We start from the raw sequence: 25,113 nt of genomic DNA, 5'->3' as shown, positions 1-25,113 counted from the left end.
CTTGCCTTCTGATACTGGGCCATTCTGATTTTTCTTTTCAGTAAGTCAATTTGATCGTCACCATTCTTTTTTTTTTTTTTAAGATTTTATTTATTTTTTGACAGAGAGAGAGACAGCGAGAGCGGGAACACAAGCAGGGGGAGTGGGAGAGGGAGAAGCAGGCTTCCCGCTGAGCAGGGAGCCCGATGCGGGGCTCGATCCCAGGACGCTGAGATCATGACCTAAGCTGAAGGCAGACGCTTAACGACTGAGCCACCCAGGTGCCCCGATCGTCACCATTCTTATTGGTTGAGAGGACCTTTGACGTCCTGATGTTTAACCTGAGAGCAGATATGTCTGTGCTAGAGCAGTTGGTCATCTGTGAGGTTTGTTTCCATTTTACCCGAGAACAGAGCACATTCCTACCCCTAAAATACTCATTCCAGTCCTCAGAGTCCCAGAGGCTACTCCTAAGACTGCAGACTCAGCCACCAATTACCATAAGGTTGGCTTTTCCATTTTAAGATCTTTCTAATGCTTGCCCAGAATACTGAGAGGTGCTTTACTTTCTTTCCCTGACGTTGTAGTTCAGAATAATTTCCCGTTCATCAGGCTGAAAGTTTACAGCTTCCAGAATGCTCCTTTTTGAATATCACAGCCAGAAAAAAAATTGGTAGCCATGCCCGTCTTTGCAGTAAATAAGCTAAAGCTAATAAATATTCACTTGGATCAGTCCAGGCTCCCTGAAATGAATTTCTGAAATCTTCCTGGCCCTGAGGAGAGGCAGGGCACTGACTCCAGAATGCTCACTTAAATGGCTTTCTTTGGCATAAATCTAGCAGAAAATCAAGTACAAACTGCCTGCTGTGCGTTCGCAGCAATAGGGGAACCCATTGCTCCCTTTCTTACCCGTGTGCACCTGGTACCTAGGGCTTATTGTCCGACATCCTTCTGTCCCAGATGGCTGCAGCTCTTCCCTAGGGTCCTGTATTATCTATTTAAACCGCCTTTCAAAAAGAGCAGCACGCTCACTTTGAATGAGCGTGGTGTGCTATGAGAAGCTGCAATTAGGCTGGAGAGTCCATCTCTTAATTAAACCTGTGCGTATTTCTCCCTGGATGATTTTTCTATTAAAACATTCCACTGATGCTGAAGAGTTGGGTTTGTTTTCTTTTTTTTTTTAATAATTTTCTCTTTTAAATAAAAACTAACTTTTCGGTTTATATGCAGCTTCTTCTTTTCTCTTTTTCCATGGCCCCGTGTTTATGTCTTGGTCTGCCTAAGTATGTTGGGAACAGGCAGGAAGGACAAACAGTGGAGAACCTCAAAAGAAACGGCTGCCGGCTTCAAAAGGAAGGGGACCTGTGTTAGTTCCAAGTTGAGACACTGATGTTACTCTCCCTAAAATTTAGATGTAGAATCTTTGACATCTCCCTGTCATCTTGGCAGTGATTTGGCAGAACTAAGAGATACAAAAAATCGTTCTTATTCATTCTGCACTCTCTGAATACTCTTGAAGTGCTGCATTTTTTAAGCCCTGGGCCCCACTGCGGCACTGAGGAACAGTAGGAACCTGCCTTCTCCTCCCCAGGATTACCGGCTGGCCAGCAGTTTTCTTCAACAGAATTGACAGTGTAGGGCATTCATTCCATATGAAGGAAACCTTCTTTTGAGGTTTCCTTCAGAGTTATCTGGAGGTAACATGTCACTTTTCCCCCTACAAATTGCTAGCCTACCAAATTAAAATTCTAATGCCTAAAGATTTTTTTTTTTAATCAAGTGGCTGAAGGCGGGTGGAGTACAGTGAATGAAAATTGATACCACCTTTCTGAAGAGCAGTTTAGTCAGAGTAGAAGGAGAGGGGTCAGTTAGGGGCTTCTCTGGAAATCCAGGAAGGACATGGTAACACCAGAGGGGATAGGGAGAGGTGGACCCATTCGAGTGAATGTTCAGGCAAAGTTCTTCCAGTACTTTTCCTGGGCTTGGATCTGCTAACCCTGGCCCTCTCCAGCAGGAGCCCCGCAGAGGTCCAGGGGACCCTCTCAGAATCCTCTAAACCTCCTCCATGGCCTGAAAGTTCTCAAACACGGCGCAGTGTACATGGAACTCATTCTGAACAGGAAGAAGCCAGGGAGAAGTGAATGCGTGCCTGTGCACAGACCACCTCTCAATTCCAAGGGCCATTTTCAGAAAACCAGGTTTTGGTGTTTTCCTCAGAACAAAAACAGAACTCTGAACTTCCCCATGTCAAGTACAACACTTCACTTCCTGTCTTTTTAGAGGAATCTTCCCGTGTGATTGCTTCTCATGTTCCCAGGTGCTCCAAAATCAATAACACAACCTATAGGCCATACAGTCGTATCTCAGGTTTCTACCTTGACCACTGGCCAACCCCAAAGGCAGGTTCCAAGAGGCCCATCGAGCAGGTGTTTCAATTTGTTCAGCTCTGGAATTCATATATTACAGTTGACTTTTTAGCACCCGTGGGACGTACTGACTTCTAATCTGCACTATCCTTGAGCTATCTCCCAGCACTGAATTGGGGGTAATTCTGTTTTTGCTCTACTTAATTTATAAGTATAAACTCACAGAACAATGAGAATGCATTGACTTACCGTACAAAATTGTGAAACAAAAATTCTTTTGGTTAGAATAAGCCACTGACATGCTCTGTGCAAGACCCAGTGTAGCCCGAAGAGGATGAACCCGGTTGACTCCAAGCCCTAGCCACGACCTCTAGTTTCCTCATTTGTGAGGCAGGGGTGCCCTCGATCAAGGGTCCCTGGCCTGACCAGCCATCACAGTTACACCACTGCTTGGGGAGCAAACAAACAGATGAACAGATTCTCAGGCCCACTGTAAACCTACTAATTCAGACACTCCAGGGGAGGACAGGGAATCTGTATATCAAAATACAAAAAAATTCCCCCAGCAGCTTCTGATGCCAGCCAAGTTTGACCATCATCAGGGTAGACCATCCATAAGAAGCCATGGGCAATTGAATGGCTCTGAACCATTGTCTCATCACCTGGAAAGTAAGGTTGTTAGTGGGACCAGTCGCATTGGTTTGTTCTAGGGATTAAATGAGCGAGTGCGTGTGGAGGGCCCCGTGTGGCAACTGGCGTGGAGCAGGTGCTCAGCAGCTGGGAGCTGCTAGTTTTTCTCCACTCAGCAGGGACCTACTGATACCTGTGACATGCTAGGTCCCACACCAGGACAGCATAAGCAAAAGAATGTTCCAGGTGGTTTTAAGTGCAATGAAAATCTCAAATTTTTGAAAAGATAATGAGAAGACAACAGGTATGGAAATAATATTTTAGACAGGGTAACTGGGAAATGACTCTCTGATAAGGTGATGTTTGAACTAAAGAAAATTAAGAGGAGCCATGTGTTTGTGGGGAAAAAGAAATCCGTGCAAAGGTCCTGAGGCAGGATTGACATTGGCATGCAAGAGAACCATGGTAGGAGTCAGGTTAGAAAAGGGAGCCAGGGGCTCCGCTCATGTGGCCTTGGATGCAACAGGTGTCTCACACTCACTTCCCTATATCCCTTCTGTTGGTTTCCTTAAATAACTGACAGGTTGAGAGAGAAGAAATTCAAGCAGGACATTTAAGATGCACATGCAGTGCCACGATTCTGTTTATTCCATAATTGTGTTTATTATTTCAAGCCGATGGGTGTAACAGTAGTTACAGTGTCATCTCTCAAAGTCCACAATTCTTTTTTTTTTTTTTTAAAGATTTATTTATTTATTTGAGAGAGCGAGAATGAGAGAGAGTACATGAGAGGGGGGAGGGTCAGAGGGAGAAGCAGGCTCCTCGCTGAGCAGGGAGCCCGATGCGGGACTCGATCCCGGGACTCCAGGATCATGACCTGAGCCGAAGGCAGTCGCTTAACCAACTGAGCCACCCAGGCGCCCTCAAAGTCCACAATTCTAAAATTGATGCTGATGATGCTTTATCTCTTTCCCCCTAGCTTGATATATGGTCCAAATCCAACTATCAAGTATTCCAGAAGGTAAGCTTTACTTTTTGCTTCTTACTCAAGAGTCAGGAAGGGAAATACGAATGCTCAAAGGTATAAACATCGGTCTTAAGTTAGAGCCTTTTTTTTTAATTTTTATTTTATTGTTATGTTAATCACCATACATTACATCATCAGTTTTTGATGTGGTGTTCCATGGTTCATTGTTTGTGTATAATACCCAGTGCTCCATTCAATACGTGCCCTCTTCACTATACCTACCACCAGGCTAACCCCTCCCCAAAAAAGTGAAAAAAGCCAGACACAAAATGCTGCTCACAGTATGATTCCATTAATATGACATTCTGGAAAGATAAAACCTTAGGGACAGAAATCAGATCGGTGGTGTCCAGGGGCTGGGAGTCAGTGGGGAGATTGTGCCCAAAGGGGCAAGAGGAAATGTGTCGGGGTAGTGGGAATATTCTGTATCTGAATTGTGGTGGTGATTACATATTGTGTTATGTTCCCAAACTCATGGAACTAATATACCTACTGTAGAGGGAAAACTGTGCTTTCCTTCCTGTGTAGGGAAGACCCCAGTTCTTCCCTCCTGTGTTTGTCTCCAGTGAATCTCCAATACTGTGCACATAAAACAATTCATTTCTGCTCCTCCTGGTCACCGAAAATATGGGGGTTTGCCCCACAGTAACAGGACACAAGCTGGGTGTCCTCCAGTTTAACTCAGCCTGACACGATCTCCCCAGAGCTACAGACCCCAGTCACAAGTTCAGTTATCTGTGCTTCTGCCCTCCTGGCAATAGATCAGAGGTTCCCATGCCCCCTTCTCAGGCTCTGTCAGTTTGCCAGAGCAGCTCCCAGAACCCAGGGAAATGCTTACTTAGGTTTACTGGTTTATTAAAGGACATGATAAAGGATACAGATGAACTGCCAGATGGAGAGATACATAGAGCAAGATGTGGGAGGGCCTCAAGCGCAGGGGTTTTGGTCCCCATGGAGTTGGGGTGCATCACTCTTCCGGCGTTGTGTCGTCTAGTCTGGAAACTCTCTGAACCCCATATTGCTGGGATTTTATGGAGCCTTCCTCATGTAGACATAATCGATCGTAATTCGGTTTCCAGCCCCACTCCCCTTCTCTGGAGGATGGGGGGTGAGACAGAAAATTCTAAGTCTCTGATTACCCTAATTATGGCTTGGTCTTTCTGGTGACCAGCCCCCATCCAGGTGCCCACCCAGAGTTGCCTTGTTAGACCAGGAGATGCCCCTAGTGCTCTTATCACTTAGGAAATCATGAGGGTTTCAGGAACTCTATGCCAGGAACTAGGGGCAGAGATCAAGCAATATATATATTCTTTTTCTGTTATCTTGCACCTACAAAGGGTGAATTTTGCTGTATGAAAATCATACCTTAAACAAAAACAAAAAGCAGAGGCTTTTGAGTTGTTCTACACACTCAGTTTTTAAGCTCAGTTTGTCAGAGCCCCATGGTCTACACAGGTGCCTAGTATGGGCTGAGGGAGGCGGGCTGGCCCTGTCCTCACCCTTCCCCCTCCCCCCCCCCCCGCCACTCTACAGTCTGGTCACCTCTTTTTCTGATGTCAGGCTTCCTCGTGAAATGCTATTTTTGGGAGCTGTCAGAAGAAATGTGACTAGAGGAAATCCTTTCCCGGCTTCTGATGGTAGAAGGGGCCGTTCCCCAGAGCAGCTCAGCACCTGGAGCTTACGAGGGCTCCCACCACCCTGTAGCAACCCCTGCAGGAGGCCAGCTCCCCTGCAGGACACCAGCTGCTTTCGTCTGCTCTCATCCCACCTCTGTCTCTGCTTTCGTCCAGCAGCACACATGGTGGAGTTGCTTGTAATTTCATTTGGTGCCCCATCCAGCTCAGTAGCATGAGCCAGGCACTCTGCTAGGTGCTAGGAATACGAGGGAAAACCAGACAGACAAGAAGGCACAGGAAAGAAGGAAGGTAACTCCAGGGTGTTAACCAGGGGGCTACAGTCAAGAACATCAGGAGGGGCCTCTCACGTTGGGACAGTCACAGGACGCCTTTGTGGGGCAAGACCTAAACCGAGACGGGCCGCTCATGAGAAGGAACCGGTCACTTGAAAAGCCGCGGGAGGAGATTCCCAGGCAGTGGCAGTAGCGGCCCACCAAGCTTGTGCTGAGGAGCACACATCCTAAGGGCCATTGGAAGCCTGTGTGATCCGAGCGTGCAGTGGGCCGGGAGGGAGTGCTGTGGGCGCCGGGGGCAGAGCCGCCGGCGGGCAGGGGCCTCTAGGTCCGGGGACAGAATTCGGATTTATCTGGTGCGGAGGAGGGATATGATTTTGAAAGCTGAGCCCAAATCGTTTCCACTTGTGTAATAGTTATGTCTGAGGGATGCCAGGTAGCTGAGAGAGAAAGCATGGAACTTTTTTTTTTTAATTGAGGGGAAATTCATATAACACAATTCCGTGACTTTAATGGTGTTGTGGAGTATCCCCCCATCCAGTTCCAAAACCTTTTCATCACCCCAAAAGGAAACCCCGTCCCCATTAAGCAGTGAGCGTAGGGCTTGTGTATCAAAGCAGCATAATGGACCAGCTCTCTAATGGTGTTTACTACATCACTTCACATTGTTCCCCAGACCTTCTGCATGAAAGGCTGGGCCAAGGACGGCGGGTGCACACGGCTAGGAGAGGAGTCTGAGGCCCAATGCCACACATTTAGAGAGCCTGCAAAAGCATTAAAATTCCACAATCTGATCACAGTTAAATACAACATGCTATCCTGGGTTCGATCCTGGAACAGACAGAGAGATTAATGAGAAAGTGAGCTTAGTCACTAATAAGTAACCAGTGTTGGTTTCTCAGCTTTGCTGAAGGAGCCAGGTCATGACACGTGTCAGCAGAGTGGGGGAAACTGGGCAAGGGGTACACGGGAGCTGTGAGTACCCTCTTGGCAACCTTTCTAGTCCAAAGTTAAGTTTACCTTAAAAAGAAAATCATCATCTTGACTCTTCTAACACTCCTCTACCCAGCTGAGTTAGCGAGAAGCATAGTAGAGAAAATCGGTCCAGAGCCTGAAGGGAAGGTATGTGTGGTCATAGGTAGGCTTTAGGACAGGCAGCTATATTTGAATCTTAGCCTTCTCATCTGAGTGACCACACCTGAGGCATTTACTCGCTCCGTATGCCTAAAGTCTCAGCCTTGAATGCTAATAGCTTTGTCCATGCTGGCTGCTCTTGTCGTGTTTTTCCCCAGCAGCCGGTGGAAAAGCGTTCTAAGAGAAAGAACACTGGTCATTATCTGTATCGTATTTCACTTTAATAGTGAGAAACATTAAAGCAGTTTTGGGTTTTTTGCCGGGTTTATCTCTGTGTCCTCTGTGGTAGTGCAGTGAGCTACCTCGTTCCGGCCCCACCAAAGGCCGTGGCTTCGGGGAGCCGTGAGCATTGCAGACCCTCACTGGTCTTTTAACAATGGTCCGATTTCGGGCGCCTGGGTGGCTCGGTTGGTTAAGCGACTGCCTTCGGCTCAGGTCATGATCCTGGAGTCCCGGGATCGAGTCCCGCATCGGGCTCCCTGCTCGGCAGGGAGCCTGCTTCTGCCTCTGATCCTCCCCCCTCTCATGTGCTCTCTCTCTCTCATTCTCTCTGTCTCAAATAAATAAATAAAATCTTTAAAAAAAAAAAAAAACAATGGTCCGATTTCCATTCAAATACCCTTTGTGAGGGAGGGGCTTGCACATGCTTGCCTTTGCATAGGTACTTTTTTTAATGTTCTGTGTAGTATTAAGTATTTTTGAATGCAAGCAGAAAGTTTATTGGGAAGTCATAAAATGTGTGAAACACAGATTTGGTGAAGCATAGATGTGGAGAGACAGCGCTATATTTTTATTCTACCTCCCCTAAAAATAACCTGCCAAGCGCTCTTTGTATTTGTTTAAAACTACAAACAGACGCTGAAGCAGCGTTTAAAATCTGACATTAGTCTAGTCGGAGAGACGTGGGCGCACCGGCCAGTTCCTCCCTCGCAGTCTGTGTGGTGGGTCTGAAGCAGTGAGAGCGGGTGCGTTTGTCGGGATGGAGATTTTACCTCACCTGCGGAATGGCATGTTGTCGGTGCGTGGGCAGAGCCCTTTCTGGAAACCCTTCATCATCCCTACCTCCACCTATTTTTAACTAAATGGACTTGACCTGATACTGACCTGTACTCAATTAGAGAACCACAGTTTGGGGACAGGAGAAGTGCTCTCTGATTACAACTAACTACACGTAATGAAGTCCTTTTCCTGTTCCAGGGGCAGGTAAGAGTCAGTGGATTAAGGAGACTTCTGTCTTCCCTACTAAAACATTGTCATTTTGCTGCCAAAGTAAAGAATATATTGGAAAATAATGTAGTACAGAATTAAACTTCCATCTTTTATCAGTAAAGCTTTCAGCTAATCATCACACAGAAGGGGTTGGGTATTTTGTTTAAAGAAAAAGTCATGTGCTTGCAGAAGACGCAGGTGGGCAGGATGGAGGACACGTAGGGTGGCCTCACAAAGAGGCAGGACGGTCTGGTGCTTATTTTTCTGTTAGTCTCAGGCCGCATTGGTGGACAGAGGACAGACCGCACAATGAAAACAAAGCTGGGACCACTTATCTATTGCAGACTCCGGAAGCCTGGTACGATTTATGGGACGGTGGGCAGCATCTCCAACTCAAAATGCCAAAAGAGAAGGATTAGAGGGCAGCATTTCTAAACTCTGCTTTTTAGTCTCAGCTTTTTCTCAGAATCCTATTTGCTTCTTGTCCACCCACTTAAATTTTGGGTGTCCTGATGGATGTTACTGGTAGCGTTTCCCACAAAGACACTGAGAGCACTGTGGTAAACATTCCCTCCTGCCTGTCGGTCTGCTCACACCCCATGCACGGAGCCTGGGAAGGGGAGGCCTTGTTGTCTGCATTGTCTGAAAGGTTCAACCTGAAACAGGAGGGAAGTGCATTTTCAGACCACAGTGACATGGTCAGGGAGGATCCTTGGTCATCGGTAAGAAGGGATCTCTCCAGCCGAACACAGTTCCCGAATGTGCTCACCATGGCAATCAGAGACGGGAGTCCTGGGCTGCCGGCACCAGCCCTCCCCGTACGGTTGGAGGAACGCTCTCCCGGCATTGCTCTGGTGTAGAACCCCAGGACTTCCTTTCTTTGGCGTTCATTATGTGGTCGCAGTTACTGCGGACTGTGTGTGTTTCCCTGCCCACAAGCACAGCGGTAGCAGCCGCGGAGAGAGGCCTGCTGGGAAGGTGGGACCCCTCCCAGCTCTTTTCCCTCACTGTGACAAAGCAAGCTGGTGGGAGGAGGGCTGCCTCACAGAGCCCACCCGAGCTTCTGCTTGCCTTTTCATTCCTGGAAAAGAATGTCAGGAGCTAAGAGAATGGAAGCGCACACCTGTCACATTCTCCTCAGGCCGTGCATGCGGGACTCCCTGGGTTAAAAGACAAGCTCACGAGGTCCTGTCGCAGATCCTACCCCATGAAACGAAATGTGGCCTGCCTTTTGTCTGCAGCGGGGACTGTCAGTAAGCCCTTTTCTCTCTTCCTCATTAGACCCCTTACCCTGGCGCAGGGAAGCGGCGGAGGGCCGGGGACAGCTTGCTGTGGGGCCGTGGCTGCCGACAGGTTCCCGTCATTTACTGTGGTGCCCCGGAGGCTCGGTGCACTTCGTCCTAGGGCGAAGAGGCTTTTTATAGCCAGCGTGTCTCTAGCAGAGCAGGCTCAGAGAATGGGACTTAGAAATAGGGGTGCCATCTGAAAGGGCAGAAGCACAAAGGGCCAGGAAGGGTTTCAGGCGTGTTCATATTTTTGTGACATTTAAACTCTGCAGGGGCAGTTGCTATTTTGATCTTTAACCTCCTCATTTCAAAACACTGTGCATTTTCATCCAGCAACTTAGGGAGAGTGAGAGCAAATCTGCAGCTACTTACTGCGTTAAGTCTTGGCAGGGAGGCTGAGGAAAGAGGTGGGATGTGTGTGCGGCCGCAGACGGGCAGGTGTGACGGGAGAGGCAGTACCAGAGGGACCGGCACATTCTTCAGAGCGTTGCCACTTGGAGGGAAGCACAAGAGTCGTCGCCCATGCACGTCCAGCTCGGAGCCCAGTTGTTCCAGAGGCTCCGGAGGGAAGAGCGGTTCTCTCGGGGCTGTGCCATCAGAACTTCGCTGCGGACGGGTGGGTTGTCCAGTGGCGGAGAGTATCCGCTTCCTCAGACATCCCCTCACTCATTCATACTCGGACACAAACACCCGGCCTCGGCCTCGCACAGACTTTGTTAGGGGGTGTCAACTGAGTGGCCACCCGGGCCTTTTCCACACAAGAGACGGAGTCGTCCGGAGAAGAGTCACTGCTCTGAAATTTGGGATCCATTGAATACCTCCCACAAGTTGAGTGCCTGCCCAAGTGGTACGTGATAAACCTCACTTGTCACTAATCCCAGGTCCCAGGAAGAGGAGCCATCCCAAGGACGGATGGCTCCCAGAGGACGAGACTAGCTCTTCTGAAGGAGGCCGTGTGGCCTGTCTCACTGGAGCGTGTGTACCTGCTGCAGCATTGCAAGTCACCAGAGAAGCTCAATAAACAGTCATTTTCAGTCTCCTTCTCTGGAATATCTAAAATTTCTTCCTACCGGCTCATTTACATTCCTTTCCGAAAGCCCCCCTTGAAATGCCACGAAGACCTGGAAGCGCCTACAGCTGTGGCCAGATCTCGAAGCCCTGGTGCCATGTCTCCATCCTTGCCCTCGCTCGGTGTCCTGATTAGGTGAGGCCGTCGGCAGAGGCCCCCACGCCTACAAGCGTTCTGCAGCCTCTGAAAAGGGGTCTCTTCCGAGTTGTAGAAGGGACCTCTGCTTTTTCCGGATCCCGTCACTCTGACAGTGCCCTTTTCTCTTAAATCCTGATTAACTTTTCTCAAGGAGGAGACCTTACCTTTTTAGACCAGATATGGTGGCACTTGGCGCTGTGTTTCCGTGCATCCCATGGCTGCCTCGTAAGTGTGTCTTGGTGCTCCCAGACAGAGAAAACTGCGGGCACCCCTCTCACCAGTGTGAGGGCAAGTGGGCAGACTCCAGACAAGGGACAGTGAGGGAGCAAGGCCCGCTGGAACCCAGTATCATCAAGCTGTCGACGCACTTCAGGGAAGGAGAGGTGGCAGACAATCCCAGGGTCATCTCCAGGGGCGGCTTTTCCTAAGCTGACAGCTGGGCTGGATTGACCAGGTTGGATAAACAGAAGGAAAATGGGAGTGGATGTTGTGGAGTGTCAGCCCCAGGGGCCGTGGGTGCTGAGAATGGCTGGGAGGGATCATTCCACTCCCCCTACTGCTTTTTATCACCACCTTTTCTCTTCAGGGGCAGGCTTGAATATTCACAAGCTTCTAAACCCAGAATAGATTGGATCATGGATTTTGCCCGTATGATACCCCAATACCTTCCATCCGCAAGGCTCCCTCCAACACCCCTGAGCATGGTAATGACCAAGAGCCTTGTTCAGGTCCTCACAGGTACCCAGTTTCACGGTTAGAGTGGAGCAGGAAAGCCCGGGCCCATCCTGCTGGTTCATGGCTCTGTGCCATTAGAAGAGTCCCAGAGGAGTCGGTCTCGATTCTGGAGCTCGTTTCTTCCTGAGGGACCACACGAGCCTTGGGATACCCCAGGTCAGAATCCAGCAACGGCTTCTGGGAAGCCTGGCCGCCCACCATTGCCCAGTCCCCGTTCCCACAGCCCAGCAGGCTCCCTCACGCTGCAAGGCGGCTTTCCGGCACCGAGCCTGCCCCCCTTTCTCAGGCCCTGGCCCACTTGCCCACGGTGACCTTTCCTGGGAGAGGCAGCGGCTGAGAGCCATTCTGCCTTGTGTTCAGTCCCCGACTGACCACTGCTCCCTGTGTGGTCTAACTTGCCTCAGTCTCCCCATATGTAAAATGGACATCATACGAGTCCCTGCCTCACAGAAATGGGGTGAGGTTGAGTCCACAGGCATTCCAGTCCGTGGCACACCCAGTTTCTCTCAAGTGCTTGTTGGCAGTGAGCACTCTCCTCTCTAGGAAGCTGTCCTCCTCCCGCCAGTCTCTCGCCTTGATGACCACTGCTCACATCTTCTCATGCCTTCACTGTCGCCTCTTCATGGTCTCTTCACAGTGGACACAGATGTGAGGCCTCGGGTTCTGGAGTCAGACGGGCCTGGATGTGCATCCAGCTCTGCTGTGTGTGGACTGGCCAGCTGGGGATGTAGCCTCTCTCCGGGCTTCAGGTCCCTTGGCCACAAAAAGGGGCAGTAGTAGAACCTACCTCGTGAGGTGTGTGCTGTGAGGATTCCGTGTGGAGTGCTGGGCGCTGTGGTTGTGTCCAGAGGAAGTGCTCAGTGCATGACAGCCGCTGTTCTGGGGTCAGGGGAAGGCCACGGAACTCAGAATCCACGGCCCGCTTTACGTAAGGGGATCTGCCGTGACAGCCCCACACACTCCCACCGAAGCAACCACCGTGTTCCTCTTTTTCCAGGCAGAGGATCTCCCGTCCTGGTCAGAAAGTGAGCTACACAGGGAACAAGGCACCTGGAATGACAACCCCCCAGCAGTGCCCTGATGTGCTGACACGGAATCACAGTCTCAGGACCCAGAACGTTCCCTCGTGTCCCGAGAGGGCCCGTGGCACCTCCGGTGATCCCCAGAAGGCGCCCGAGAGCGATGTGTTCGCCCTGACGCCGTGTTCGCCCCGCCCGTCAGTGCCCGCGCACAAGGCCGCCTCACGGGCGGGGTGCCCTCCCAGCTCTGCACACCGGGTTCTCTCCCCTGCAGCTGCCTCGGCTTTGGTAGGGAAGTAGGTGGGACGGTCTGGATTTTCTTGGGAGCCCAGATGTCTCCCGATGTGTTTCTCTAACTGCAAGGCTGTTGCTGCAGAAAATAACATCACACCAAGTGGGTACAGAACAGTGCAGGTATCTTTGGGGCTTGGACTTTGCTGGCAGCCAGCAACAGAATCTGGCATTTTACCATCTGGAAAGTGTTGAACTTTTTTTCGTTCATCTAAATGAAGAGCTTTAATTCCTTAATCCTGGGAAATGTCAAGGACCTTTTGTGTGCAGCTCTTCTCAGCCCCGCACAAGGGCTTTGGCAGAATGAGGCTGGTCGGGACTCTGGAGAGTTCCCTTGTGGCCACTCGGGGGTTTCCCTGTTCACCCAGGCCCTCCTCCCCGCCGTGCCCCACGACCTCAGCTTTTCCCACTCCCAAACCCCCTTTCGATCTGCTCCCCTAACGCCCCTGGCCAAAGGTAAATCAGTAGAGTCCTGCCTTCTCTCGCGTTCACTCAGGGCCCCGTCAGGTGCGTGGCACAGTGCAGCGCCACCTTTTTGAGCACTCTCCTCCCGTGGATGCCCGGAGCTGGGCCCCCGGAGGGTACACGAGCCCAGCGTGGCCTCGTCCTCACGGAGGGCACAGCCTGGGGCGAGGCCGGGCTCCCGGTCACGGTCAGGCAAGCGCAGGGCTGGGCTGTCCACAGGTGCTGCTGGGGCTACAGGCCAAGGAGCAGGAGGGCTTCAGGGGAGGAGCATCCCAAGCTTGAGCTCAGAGTAGTCGGGAAGGCAGGTTTGGGAGGAGGAACCCTTGGAGCAGCTGGCGGTGTGGGAGCGTGTCATGGGGCTGGGGGGGAGACAGAGCTGGGACCCAGCTCATTGAGTCCCTCACACCCTTTTCCATGGTGTTTTCAGGTTCCAGGGGGTGGGGTGGCGGGGCGGGTTGTCGTTGTTTTGCCTCTGGAGGCCATCAGCCACCAGCCTGCACTCAGATCCGGGGAGTTCGGGGGCTTCCCTTCAGGGTGTCCGTGGTATCTTGGCTGCAACTTTAAAGAGATTGGAGTGAAACCCCCAGACCAAACCAAAAACTCCTTTATGGCAGCCCTGGCATGTGCCACAGCCTGTGTTCAGTACTTTATAGACAAGATCTCACCCTTCCCAGAGCTTGATCTCAAAACTGTGGCCACTTTTCCAGCAAGATGGAGCAGCAGGGTCCATCTTCATCTGTCCAATTCCCACCCGGACAGCCCTGCCTCTGCTCTCACCCCCGGCAGTGCCCAGGCTCCAGGGGACAGTTAGAAGCCCTTCGAAGCCCATGCCGATGGCCCCTCCGTCGAGCAGAGAGAGAAGTATTGATCTTGTCTAAGTAATCCCCAGTCCCCCCGGACTGCAGTGCTTCTTCCTCAGGCCTCCAGGCCTGGTGAACCCGCAGCATACAAATCCAGGGTGCAGATTAGAGACTTGGGCCGCATAATAAAAATGAAACCACCTGCCTCCGCTCTACTGTACTTTTCTCCCGGTTTTAGAAGCGCGTCCCTGCTCCATTCCCCATCGCCCCCAGCACTTTTCAGGAGTGACTTCATAGCATTCCCATTTTGAAATACTGATGGCTTCTCTTTTCATGGAATGAGTACTCCTGGGACTGTTTTAAATATTCTTCGTAAAGCAAGTGCTTCTCCTCGGAGCCGTGTTGCTGCTGGCAGGGATTACGGTCTCTTTAAACATTTAACACATGAGGTTCACATCTTTGACTCCTGGACCCACACAGAATGTTCTCATTCTGAGACGTTCCCAGTGCCCCTCTCCTTAAGGGTGGCTCTGTCCTTGGCAGAACCCTGAGTAGAGACCCCAAACTCTTGGGCTCATCCCCTTATGGAGCACTCAAGTATATCCAGTGAATGAAAGTTCATTTTTATTCTTTGACTTGCAGCATGTGTACGACCAAGTGGCAAATGTTTGGTTTGTGCTCCAGAGTCTCTTTGAAGCCCAAGATGGGAAGAGGCTTCTAGCACCAAGAGCCGTGCTGCTCTGACAGTCTCCCTGGTTCTGAGCTGGGTTCTCCAAGCTCTTTGTAACTGGCCCAGAAGCTGAGAACTAGGTGGGGCGATAGAAGGTCACATCAGAGCAGCGGGTGGGTTCCTGGAGTGGGGCAGATCGGCTCATCCTTTTTATTAGAACGAGGGGCTTTAATGTCACGGCTGGTTGGCCTGAGGGTGGAGCTCTGCACAGATGTACCCTCAGGGTGTGTAGCCAGGCCCTGCAGCAGCATCCACTGAAAACCTAAACCCAGGGGTGCCAGTGATCCCAGCCTCATGCTCCTTTACCAGGGCCAGCCGGGAGAGTGATGCGGCCAAGGTCACCCAGCTAATTGGTGATGAATCCTGGACTGAACCCTGTCTCCTGACAGCTCCACATCACCCTTCCCCGCACGCTGCCTTTGGTTATGTTAATGTGGGCCAGAGAGAATGTTCTCTTTGGAGTATGTAGAAGCAGGTATTGGCTGGAGGGAAGCCAGAATCTGGGTCTCTACCAGGCTTCTCTTGTAAATAAGCAACTCCTAAACACTTGGGTACTTAACTTTCCCTATTAATCTTGTGGGACACACTTCTAATAGAAGCCTCAGCTCTGCTGGCTTAGTGGGGGCGGCCGCGGGCCTCGCGGGCTGTGTGCTGGCCAACACTTGGCTCCGAGCCATCAGCCCATCGCAGCAGGAAGCGTGGTGTGACCGCCAGAGCCCAGGGCCGGCTCAGCGCCCCCGGCCACAGCCCTCGCCTTGCTGGTGGGAAGCAGGCAGTGGCCCACGGCGGCCCATTCCTCTGTGGCCCCTCATGCTGCTGACGTCACAGTCACCTTGGGGAGCTTTGTGACCACACACATCCCAGCCCCCAGCCCGGACTCCCTTTTAGAAGCTGAGGGACGGTGCCCCCCGCACCACCTTACCTCTGTGCGCCTCGCCTCTGCTGCTCGGCCAGCTCTCCACCCTGGCCTGGAGGCCCACGCATAGGCAGGGTGATGCCTACAGTCTGGGCGAGCCCAGGAATCCCTGAGGACAAGCCCTGGGCCACCAAGTCATGCAGTACAGCCAGTCCCTGACTTACAGTCTGTCAACTTAGGATTTTTCGACCTTCGGATGGTGCGAAAGCAACACACATTCAGTAGAAACAGTACTTGGAAGTTTGAATTTATCTCGAGCTAGCGCTGAGCGAGTGGTATGATGCTCTCTCGTGAGGCTGGGCAGCAGCTGCGGCCCTCGGTCGGCCCCGCCTTCATGAGGGTGCCCAGCCCGTCCGCCGACAACCATTGTGCGTGTCACTTTCGGTACATATTCAGTACATTACATAAGATACTCTGCGTTCTATGTCATCTTGCATAAGATGGTTCTGCCCAGCTGTAGGTGAGTATAAGTGTTCAGAACACGTGTAAGGTAGGCCAGGTTAAATGCATTTTCAACTTAACGGTGGATTTATCAGGATGTAACCCCGTTGTAAGTCGAGGAAGATCTGGACCACAGACTCTGTCTTTTTAGAAGAGTAAACTGCTGGGGAATGATAGCATATCGAGAGTTTTTGCCCCCTCCCTGTGTCTCGCTGACCCTTTCCGTTTGTCACCACTCCGTCCTTTGTTCTTCCCCAGCGGATAAAGAACAAAGTCTTTGTGGTCGCCATGAAACCCGGGCCCTGTGGGGCTGACCGTCAGCACAAAGTAAGTAGCCTTGCCGGCTCTGCCCCCGTTCTCTCTGCCCCGCGGCTGGCCAGAGGCCACCAGTGGGAAAAAGAATTTGGACTTGACATGCCAAAATGTAACGGAGGATTCCCCCTCTCTTTTGCAGCCCCCCTTTATTCTTAAGCAGTGTCCTTCGGGTTTCCCTTAATTAACATATGTGCACCCTGACCGAAGGCTGCCGGCTCTTGTTTGCCCCGTCTCCCCCTTCATTCTCCATGGCAGGGAGACTCCACCCAGAGACCCTCTTTTTTTTTTTTTTTTTTAAGATTTTATTTATTTATTTGAGAGAGAGAATGAGAGACAGAGAACACGAGAGGGAAGAGGGTCAGAGGGAGAAGCAGACCCCCCGCTGAGCAGGGAGCCCGATGTGGGACTCGATCCCGGGACTCCAGGATCATGACCTGAGCCGAAGGCAGTCGCTTAACCAACTGAGCCACCCAGGCACCCCCAGAGACCCTCTTGAGGGCCCACCTGTGTCAGGCCCCGTTGGGTTGGGCACCTGGGATGTGATAGCGAGCAAGAGGCAGAGGGAGAGCTGTGTGAGTGGCAAGAGCTGGGGCATAAGTGAAGAGACCAGCCCCAAGTCCTGCCTCCCTAAGAGTCCCGGGGACCATGCCCTTCTGGGGAGGGGGTGGCCTGGGTGTGCGGCCTCTGTCCAGGCCCAGGCTCCTGCTGTGCTGCTCTGGAGCTGCTTGAGCGGGCCAGTCACTTAACCTCCCGTGACCCCTTCCTCTCTTGGAAACGGGCTCATCACAGCGCCCTCCCGCTGCGGTCGTCAGGATTAGGCGAGAGAAAGATCGGAAGACCCACAGTGGGGTGGGTGCTGCCGTTCAAGTGCTTTCCCTGCACTGGCACATCGAATCCTTGTCCAAGGTCATGCGGCTCGTAAGTAACAGACAGCGCTCAGACCCATGCCGTCTGGCTCACAAGCCCCGACTCCTGCCAAGCCTTGTGGTGTAGACCACCTCATGCGGGGCTTCAGCTCCTACCGCAGGCAGCTCTGCTTTGGCTTTGGCCAACATAACTCGTGATCGCCCAAGCACCCTCTCACTCTCGGATTGAAGACGTCAGAAGCTCCTTGCACACAGTATGGTGGAGGAGCTTTGGGAGACTTGTTTTGACTGGCATCTCCTTCACCAGTGTGTTGACTGGCGGCTGTTTCAAGGGCTCTTGAAAGATTCCTTTCTCCCTCAGAGCTTAGTTCCCCGCCAGTTTGGGTGCATGAAGACCTTCTCTGCTGGTTTGAGCTGGGGACAGAATTTCGGTAAACCCTGGTTGGCAGAGGAGGAAGAGGAAGCTGAAAGTGAGACTGATGAAGTCCCTCAGATCTGTGATGGGCCATGGGAATGTCACCCTCCAGCCATGAGCTGGGAGGGGGTGTGCAGCCCAGACTGAGCCAGAGCGTCCGCAGTGTTCCTTGCCTGGAGGGGAAAAGCCCCTGTGTGGCTGTCTATTCACTGCTTTTGTTTTTTTTGTTTTTAAGTAAGCTCTGCCCCCAGTGTGGGGCTCGAACTCACGACTCCAAGATCGAGAGTTGCACGCTCTACCGACTGAGGCTGCCAGGCGCCTCTGCCCACTGCTTTCTGAGTGGCCTTGTCCCTCTGTGCCTGAACTCTCCCACCCTCGCTGCTTACCTGGTGTCACTTGCCCTCTGCTCTTCTTTGCGGGGTCCCCTGTCTCGCTGGTGTGTTGTTACTTTGTCTGCTTCGTCTGCTCCTCCCTCCCTTGCTCTAGGTCTACTTTGATCTGTTCTTAGGGTCTTTCCTAACTCACTCACTGGAGGGATGAATGGCCTCCCCTCCCAGGAGCATTAGTGCCCTTCCTCAGCCTCCCCCGCCAGGCAGGGTGGCTCTCATCTGCCAGGGGAGTCTTAGGAGCTGTACCTTATGGTGGGGCCATTACATTGGGGCCCGAGCCTCGGCTGGGCTGGCACAGAGTAGATTTAAATTAGTTAATAGCAAAATGTTTTTGTTGCCCCGGGCCTGTTTTTTTTTAACATCTTAGATGCTGAGCAAAAAACAAAACAAAAGAGCAACTTTGTTATTGAAAAGTGTAAAACAAGGAAACAGCAAAGGTAGAATGCTTTGACAGAAGGGAAGATCATTGTAGGTGAATTTTCCCCACACTCTACAGCCATGCCTAGGCCTGGTGCTTTGGAGTTTGGCCACAGGAACCCCGGAACCAGGAGTGGAGGAGTTTGTGAGGAAGGGAGAGAAAATGTAACAAATCTGTCAGCTTTGTTTCCTTCTATTAAGATGTCTGTCATGGGCGCCTGGGTGGCTCAGTCGTTAAGCGTCTGCCTTCGGCTCAGGTCATGATCCCAGGGTCCTGGGATCGAGCCCCGCATCGGGCTCCCTGCTCTGTGGGAAGCCTGCTTCTCCCTCTCCCACTCACCCTGCTTGTGTGCTCTCTCTCTCTCTGTCAAATAAATAAATAAAATCTTAAAAAAAAAAAAAAAAAAAAAGATGTCTGTCATTAGTGATGGAAAAGTGGGGAAATTAAAAGATCATATCAGCACGAGAAAAAACTGCCACCATTTGGCAAGTTAAGGGAGTAGTTTATACTGGACCTTGTGAAAAAGTGGCTAAATTTGGCCAGATTGCCAACCTAATAGTAGAGAAACTAATTAGCTGCCCTGTCCGGGAGCCCGAGGCCAAAACAGCGCTGTGGTGGATCTGGAGGACCTGGAGGACATTTTCTGGTTCATTCAGTTGTTCTGCTCTCGAGCGAACAGCTGTCCAGCAGCCACATTGCACATCTCCTGACCTGGGCTTCTCGTCGGGCCTCTGGTGCACCAAGGACTTCACTGGGCTGGGACGTGTGGCCGACGATACCCGGGCCCCTCGGGCCTGTGCCTTTTTCAGAACCTGTGTTGCCGGCCCGGGGTTCCTGTTGGGAGGGGTGTCCCCGGCTTGGGCCTTGCAGCCTCTGGGCTCAAACACCCACTGCCCCTCCCCAGCTGTGTGACCTAGCCACCTGCCCAACCTCTGGAAGTCTCCATCTCCTCTTCTATAAAATGAAAAGGAGAGAACACCCACCTCGGTTAACTTTCAGTTTACTGCTGGCTTTTACATGTTGGTCACATAAAATGCTTCCTGTTAAAAATTCTACAAAGAAAACACGCAGCCAAACAAAACAGGCCAGCCTGGGCCGTGGCCTCTGGGCGGCCAGTGTGACCGGGGAATCCAGCCCCAGGACAGTGCTCAGGCTGCTGAAGTGGACGGATCTAGGCCCGTCCCAGGGGACTCCTGGGACTAGTGATGAGCTGTCCACATCTGGGGAAAGGAGCACACCCGCAGCTAGGGGACAGCAGGCCACCGGCAAGCAGCTAGCCTGGCTTCCCCACTATGACAGCATTCATGTGTGGGGCAGGGCCTGTTAGAAGCATTGCAAAATAAATAGCAGGGGCTGGAGAAAGAATTCTCCAGAAACTCTTTCTTTTGTAAACTTCCCATGAAATGGCACTTACACTGGTGGTTTTATTTAGCAGGGGGTCTGGGTGGGCAGGAAGCAGCCTCCAAGCTCAGGGGCCATGGGGCCCAGGTTGCTTTGCTGTGTTCTTGTAGCCATAATTTCACCCCACCGATCACCACCCACTGTCTTGCCAAGTTATCATTACTACTGTTTAAAAAAAAAAGCGTTGCTCATTTTAGAAAGCTGTCTGTCAGAAATGCTTAAAATAAAAACAGTCTGCACTTGAAAGGATAAGTACCACTTATCTTGAAAGTCACTTGGGTAACAGTTTCTCAGCAATGTTGGATATGCACCTGGAATGTTGGAAAACACCTGTAGCTGTGTTTTCAAGAAAGCCGGTACAGATGTTCCTGGTATGTGGCCTTCAGTGAGTGGGCATTTTTATTTCTTGATTCAACAAATATGTGTTGAGCACCTGCTAAACGCCGGTTGATGTTCTAGGCCTTAGGGACGTAGCATGAACGAGATGGGCCTGATCCCTGTCCCAACAGAGCTAATCATCTTGTGGGTTCACCAGCCACCAGGCAGGCCACAGAAGTCCAGCAGGGAAAGAGTGCTCGTCCAGAGGCGAGAGGAACAGAAGGGAGAGGAGACAGGCAGGGCTGCAGCCTGGCTGGAAGGAAGGTGCTTCACATGCACAGCCATTTATTTAGGGAAAGTGAGGCTCGGGTTCTGTAAGCTAGGGAGCCTGTGTCCTCACTCTCTGGGGGTGTGGCCTCTCTGACCTTGGGTGTGGGCACAGCTAGACTGACTTCTGGATCCTTTGCAACTTACCATGTGGAGCCTGGAGCAGCCCCTCCAGGTTCCTTCCACCTGACTGCTTCACCTCTCCATTGGCGCACATGGTGTGTGGGGACAGCTAGAAACTGGGGAGGTAGACCCATGTTTACTCCTGCTCAAGTTGATCATTTTACCTGGGGTTTTTTTTGGTTTCATTTTGTTTTTTAACCACATTTATAATGACAGGAATCTCTAGTAAAGACAGCTAAACCATGAGTTTGAACACAGCTGTCAAATTAGGTATCATCTATTAATTTGCTAATTGATGGCAGGCATTAGCAATTTGAGGTGTCAAATTTCAGAACTACAAGGGATCTTAGATTACTCCCTTGTTTTTCAGAAGGGACATTGAGACCTAGAGAGATTAAGTAGTTGGGGGCTTAAGGCCAGTGTGCATTCTGTCTGGTCACCGGTTGCCTCTAGTAGGGCCTAAAGCAGCTGTGCCCTCAGCCCCGCTGATGAAGCCTCTGCTTGGAGTTTGGGGACAGTGGGTGTGGCCCACCAGGATGCTGAAAATAGGCCACAACTTTGGGAGAGAAGACCACACTTTGAGTGGCAAGGCTTCTCTGAAGGGTAATAGGAACTGTGAGACCCAAGGGAAAGATCATCAGAAATGACCAGATCCTGGGTGACAGAATCATAAAATCTCGTACGACTACAAATTGTGAGACAGAATGAGAATTACAGGAAGCAGGAAGATCAGTTCCCCTGCCAGGGACATTGTTCCAATGTGAAGATGAAGTCGAATGTGGACAGGTGGAAAAGCTTCTTTGCATCCATGCAATGTTATCCTGCGGTGACTTGGCTAAAAAACATCTGTGGTCTGCCGGTCTTTCCCTCTCCGCCAGCCTCGGGCCATGCCCCTCCTCTCAGGTGCTGCCCCTGGCCTGGGTTTCCAGTTGCTGGAACTCACCCCTCCTACCTCCAGGCCTGAATACTTGGCGTCCTCTCTGCCTACAACAGTCCTCTTCCCCTGTCCCTGCTCCCCAACTTTGCTAACTAATTTTCGTACTTGAGATTTTATTTTAGATGCCCTTTCCCCCAAGAGGCATTCAGAAGCAGATTGGTTTATCATAGAAAGGGAATGCATTGGTTGAGTTTTCTCTGTGCTGGTTTGGACTGGCCTCTAACTCCAGTCGTTATCCTTGGTTCCAGGTGACGGACCACGCCACCACTGCCCTGCTCCACTATCAGCTGCCCCAGATGCCTGACGTCGTGGTCAGATCCTTCATGGTAAGTGGACTTAAGAGTCAAGTCTCCTTCTGGAACCTTGGCTCCCTCCAAGTGAGCAGGCAGCTCAGCAGGTTGCTGTTCCATCTCTGGACCGCTAGGGCCTCACAGTGGGAGATGGGCCAGTGTAGAACTGATGCTTCCTTTAAACCGGGAAGGGATTTATGAGAAACCGTTTCCCACTTAATTAACTGGTGTTTTCTGTCAGGCTGAACAAATGGTGGTTTCAGGAGTGATCTCCCAACACAGTTTCCCACATTGATTTAGTCAGTAGATATTTATTGAGCTCCTAGTCTATGCCAGGCCCTGTGCTTGGCACTGAGCAGGTAGCAATGACTAAGACAGATCTTGCAGTGCCCCCCCAAGACGTACATTGTCAGAGCTGGAGCTCGGGATGGGGAGTGACCCCAAAACAGCCAGACAGCCAGTGCCTTGGTGTGTGGGAGTCCGCTCCTGCCAACTCTTGTTACATGTTGAGAATTTTGCGACCTGGTTGTTCAACCATTGGTAGCTTGAAATTGAACCAGAATATTTGCACCACGGAAATCAGCAAACGCTGCAAGTCAGGACTTGCCGCCCGCCCCTAGGGCTGATTCCTCTGCACGCCTCTGCCCAAGTCTGTCACGTGACCAGCGTTTGGCCTAAGCAGGGCCATCGGCCAGCTCTGCTAGATGCTGCCGGGCAGAACTGGCAGCTGTGTGTTCAACGTCATGCGGACATGGCTTCATGCTCTCCCCTCGGTAGGCGCCATCTTTCACGGCGGCTAAAACTCCCTTTTCAGTGCATGCTAGGAAGGCTGCCAGTTAGAGACCTACTCAGAAGACCTACCTGTTAGCAAGTCCAAATCAGTGTTGACAGCCAGGCGGAGTAGTGCTTATCCGCTTCGTCCCGTCACGGTTTGCCTCAGCAGGTGAGCTTCTTAGAAAACCTGCAGTTCATTTCTTGGAAGACGCAAACCCGACTTATTGATCCACTTCACCACGCTGGGGAGGGCGAGCTAGCAAACCCGGGCACTCGGCAGAGCCGCGCGTGAGGGTCTGTCTCCTGTGTCGAGAGGACGAGTCAGCTGACAGTCTTCGGCAAGCTCTTCCTTTTTGGACAGATACAGAGTCTTGCTTTTTAACCTAACATGTTGTCATGCCCAGTTTCCCTTTGGTAACTGACTCTGGGATTTGGGGAGGATCTGAATTTGATCAGCACTGGAGGATAAATAGTTTAGCTGAATGATCCATCGACCTCCTCGAGTTTATTGCCAAAGCCTCAAACACCTGGCCTTTGGAAGGGGGACAGTATCGATGGGCCACAATCTGCCACCACGAAGGCAGCTGTGATGTGATAGAAGGATTTGTATCAATAAACTCGACCTACTCTTCAAGGAACAATTTTCTCTTATCGACGTAATGCAGGAGGACATTAAATGATGAGATTCAGTGCCCCTGTCACAGTGAGAACTTGCTTAACTTGCTTGCCTATTGTTGTGGGGTTTGAGTTGGGTTTTTGTTGGGTTTTTTTTTTTTTTTTTGGTAGCGAATCTCCTTGAGTTTGAGAATTGAGTTATGGGAGTCTCATCCTTATGTATGATGCCCGAGAGAACTCTGCACTCTGAACCACTCAAGTGTGTATTTGCTGCTTATTATGTTATTTGGTGGCACCAGGTTGTCCCCGCCCTCCCCCAGGTGCGCGTTGGGCCACATTTTGACAGTGAATGATGACCTCTGAAATCAAATTAGAAGGAAGGCATTTTGACCTCAGTGGAGAGTTTGAACATTGTCATCGATGCAAAGTCTTCCTCCACACGTGTCCGTGCCCGCTCCTCGGTAGCGAACAAGGCGAGAATCACTGTGCATCTTCAGGAGACACGGGACACAGGAGTGAAACTTGGTTCTGTGGCCCTGAGCCCCAGGCTGTGCACTGTGCATGGCCACTCCTTCGGGAGCACTTCCTGCCCCTGAGAACCAGAATTCTATCTAAAACTCCCTCAGTTTGGGGGGGCGGGGGTGGCGGTGCTGGGGGAGCACCAGAAGTAAAAATCAGCAGCGTTGTGACCTTGTGGATTCTGCATGCAGCACTCTGGTGAAATCACAGGCCATCTTTTGGGTCACAGCCAACTTGAGTTCTCTGGCCTCGAGATCATTAGGCTTGACAGGAAGGATGACATTGGAAGCACCCGGATCCCATTTCTTTTATTTCTCTCCTCACTTCTCTTTTTAGACCTGGTTAAGAAGTTACATAAAGCTGTTCCAGGCCCCGTGCCAGCGCTGTGGGAAGTTTCTACAAGATGGCCTTCCCCCGACGTGGAGGGATTTCCGAACCCTCGAAGCCTTCCACGACACCTGCCGTCAGTGACCCAGCCCCAGCCCCAGCCCGGCCTGTGGGCCCCGTCCAGCACCTTCCCAGACAAGCCCTCAGTCGGATGGCTCAGACCTATCCTCCCCCCTCAGACACAATACCGCCACTCGGCCCGTTCCTAAAGCATATCGTATGTTAAGGCTGAGCCTCTTGCAGAGCAGATTCCATCTTGTGTTGATGGGACTAATTCTACACTGTAACTGGTTTATGGAAGGCAGAGAAGACCTTTTTAGAACTCAGAAAGTTAAGCAGCATGTTCTTCTTTGTATGTTAGCAACACTGGTGAATTGATCCTCCTGGGTCTGTGTTCTAAGTCATTTTCACAAGCCATTATCGTTTGAATGAGCCCATGTTCATATATATTGTCACGCTGGGTGTTTTGTTTCGTTTTGTAACTTATATATATTTTTTTTTAATAAGCAGTAAACCTTTTGTACCCCGGACAAGGCTTTGTCTCCTGTTTTTTAAAGCACCTTCTACATTCAGTTGAGTGAACATGTGAGCAGGTCTGGGCCTTTTGAAGAAAAAAACCACTTAGTAATGTCTGCGTTTAAAACATTGTTCTTTCTGGGGACACATTTCCTTGCTTCTTGCTTTTAGGAGAGAGGACAGTGTTGGCAAATACTCCATTTCAAAGACGTTTTTGCAGTTTGAAAAATGGATTGTTCTTTTTGAGGAAAAAAGCACACAGATGTTGCTTTCTGCTAAAGCAGTAACACACATATGTACCAAAGGGAAAGGAATCTGCCTGTGTTACCAGCTAGAACACATGTAAGCAGGCATGAGAG

The 25,113-nt window shown here is 51.1% G+C and overlaps 1 protein-coding gene across 5 annotated transcripts in view; it reads left to right on the top strand.

Moving 5' to 3' along the window:
- MED27 (mediator complex subunit 27) overlaps window positions 1-24,771 on the top strand; it is a 183,648-nt gene extending 158,877 nt beyond the window's left edge. For 4 of the 5 annotated variants that reach the window (XM_081803832.1, XM_081803833.1, XM_081803828.1 and 1 more), the window contains 3 exons: window positions 3,955-3,996; window positions 21,902-21,979; window positions 24,188-24,771. In XM_081803832.1, coding sequence (XP_081659958.1) covers window positions 3,955-3,996; window positions 21,902-21,979; window positions 24,188-24,322 — 255 coding nt within the window. In that variant the 3' untranslated portion in view covers window positions 24,323-24,771. The remainder of the gene's footprint in view (window positions 1-3,954; window positions 3,997-21,901; window positions 21,980-24,187) is intronic. The other variant, XM_081803831.1, reaches the window with a different exon arrangement.
- Window positions 24,772-25,113: the final 342 nt, after the last annotated feature.

The sequence above is a fragment of the Leptonychotes weddellii genome, chromosome 14, assembly GCF_054177405.1.
Source record: "Leptonychotes weddellii isolate Sample4059 chromosome 14, ASM5417740v2, whole genome shotgun sequence".
Classification (NCBI taxonomy): domain Eukaryota; kingdom Metazoa; phylum Chordata; class Mammalia; order Carnivora; family Phocidae; genus Leptonychotes; species Leptonychotes weddellii.
The sequence above is the reverse complement of the archived record's forward strand: the minus strand, read 5'-3'. Positions and strand labels throughout refer to the sequence as shown.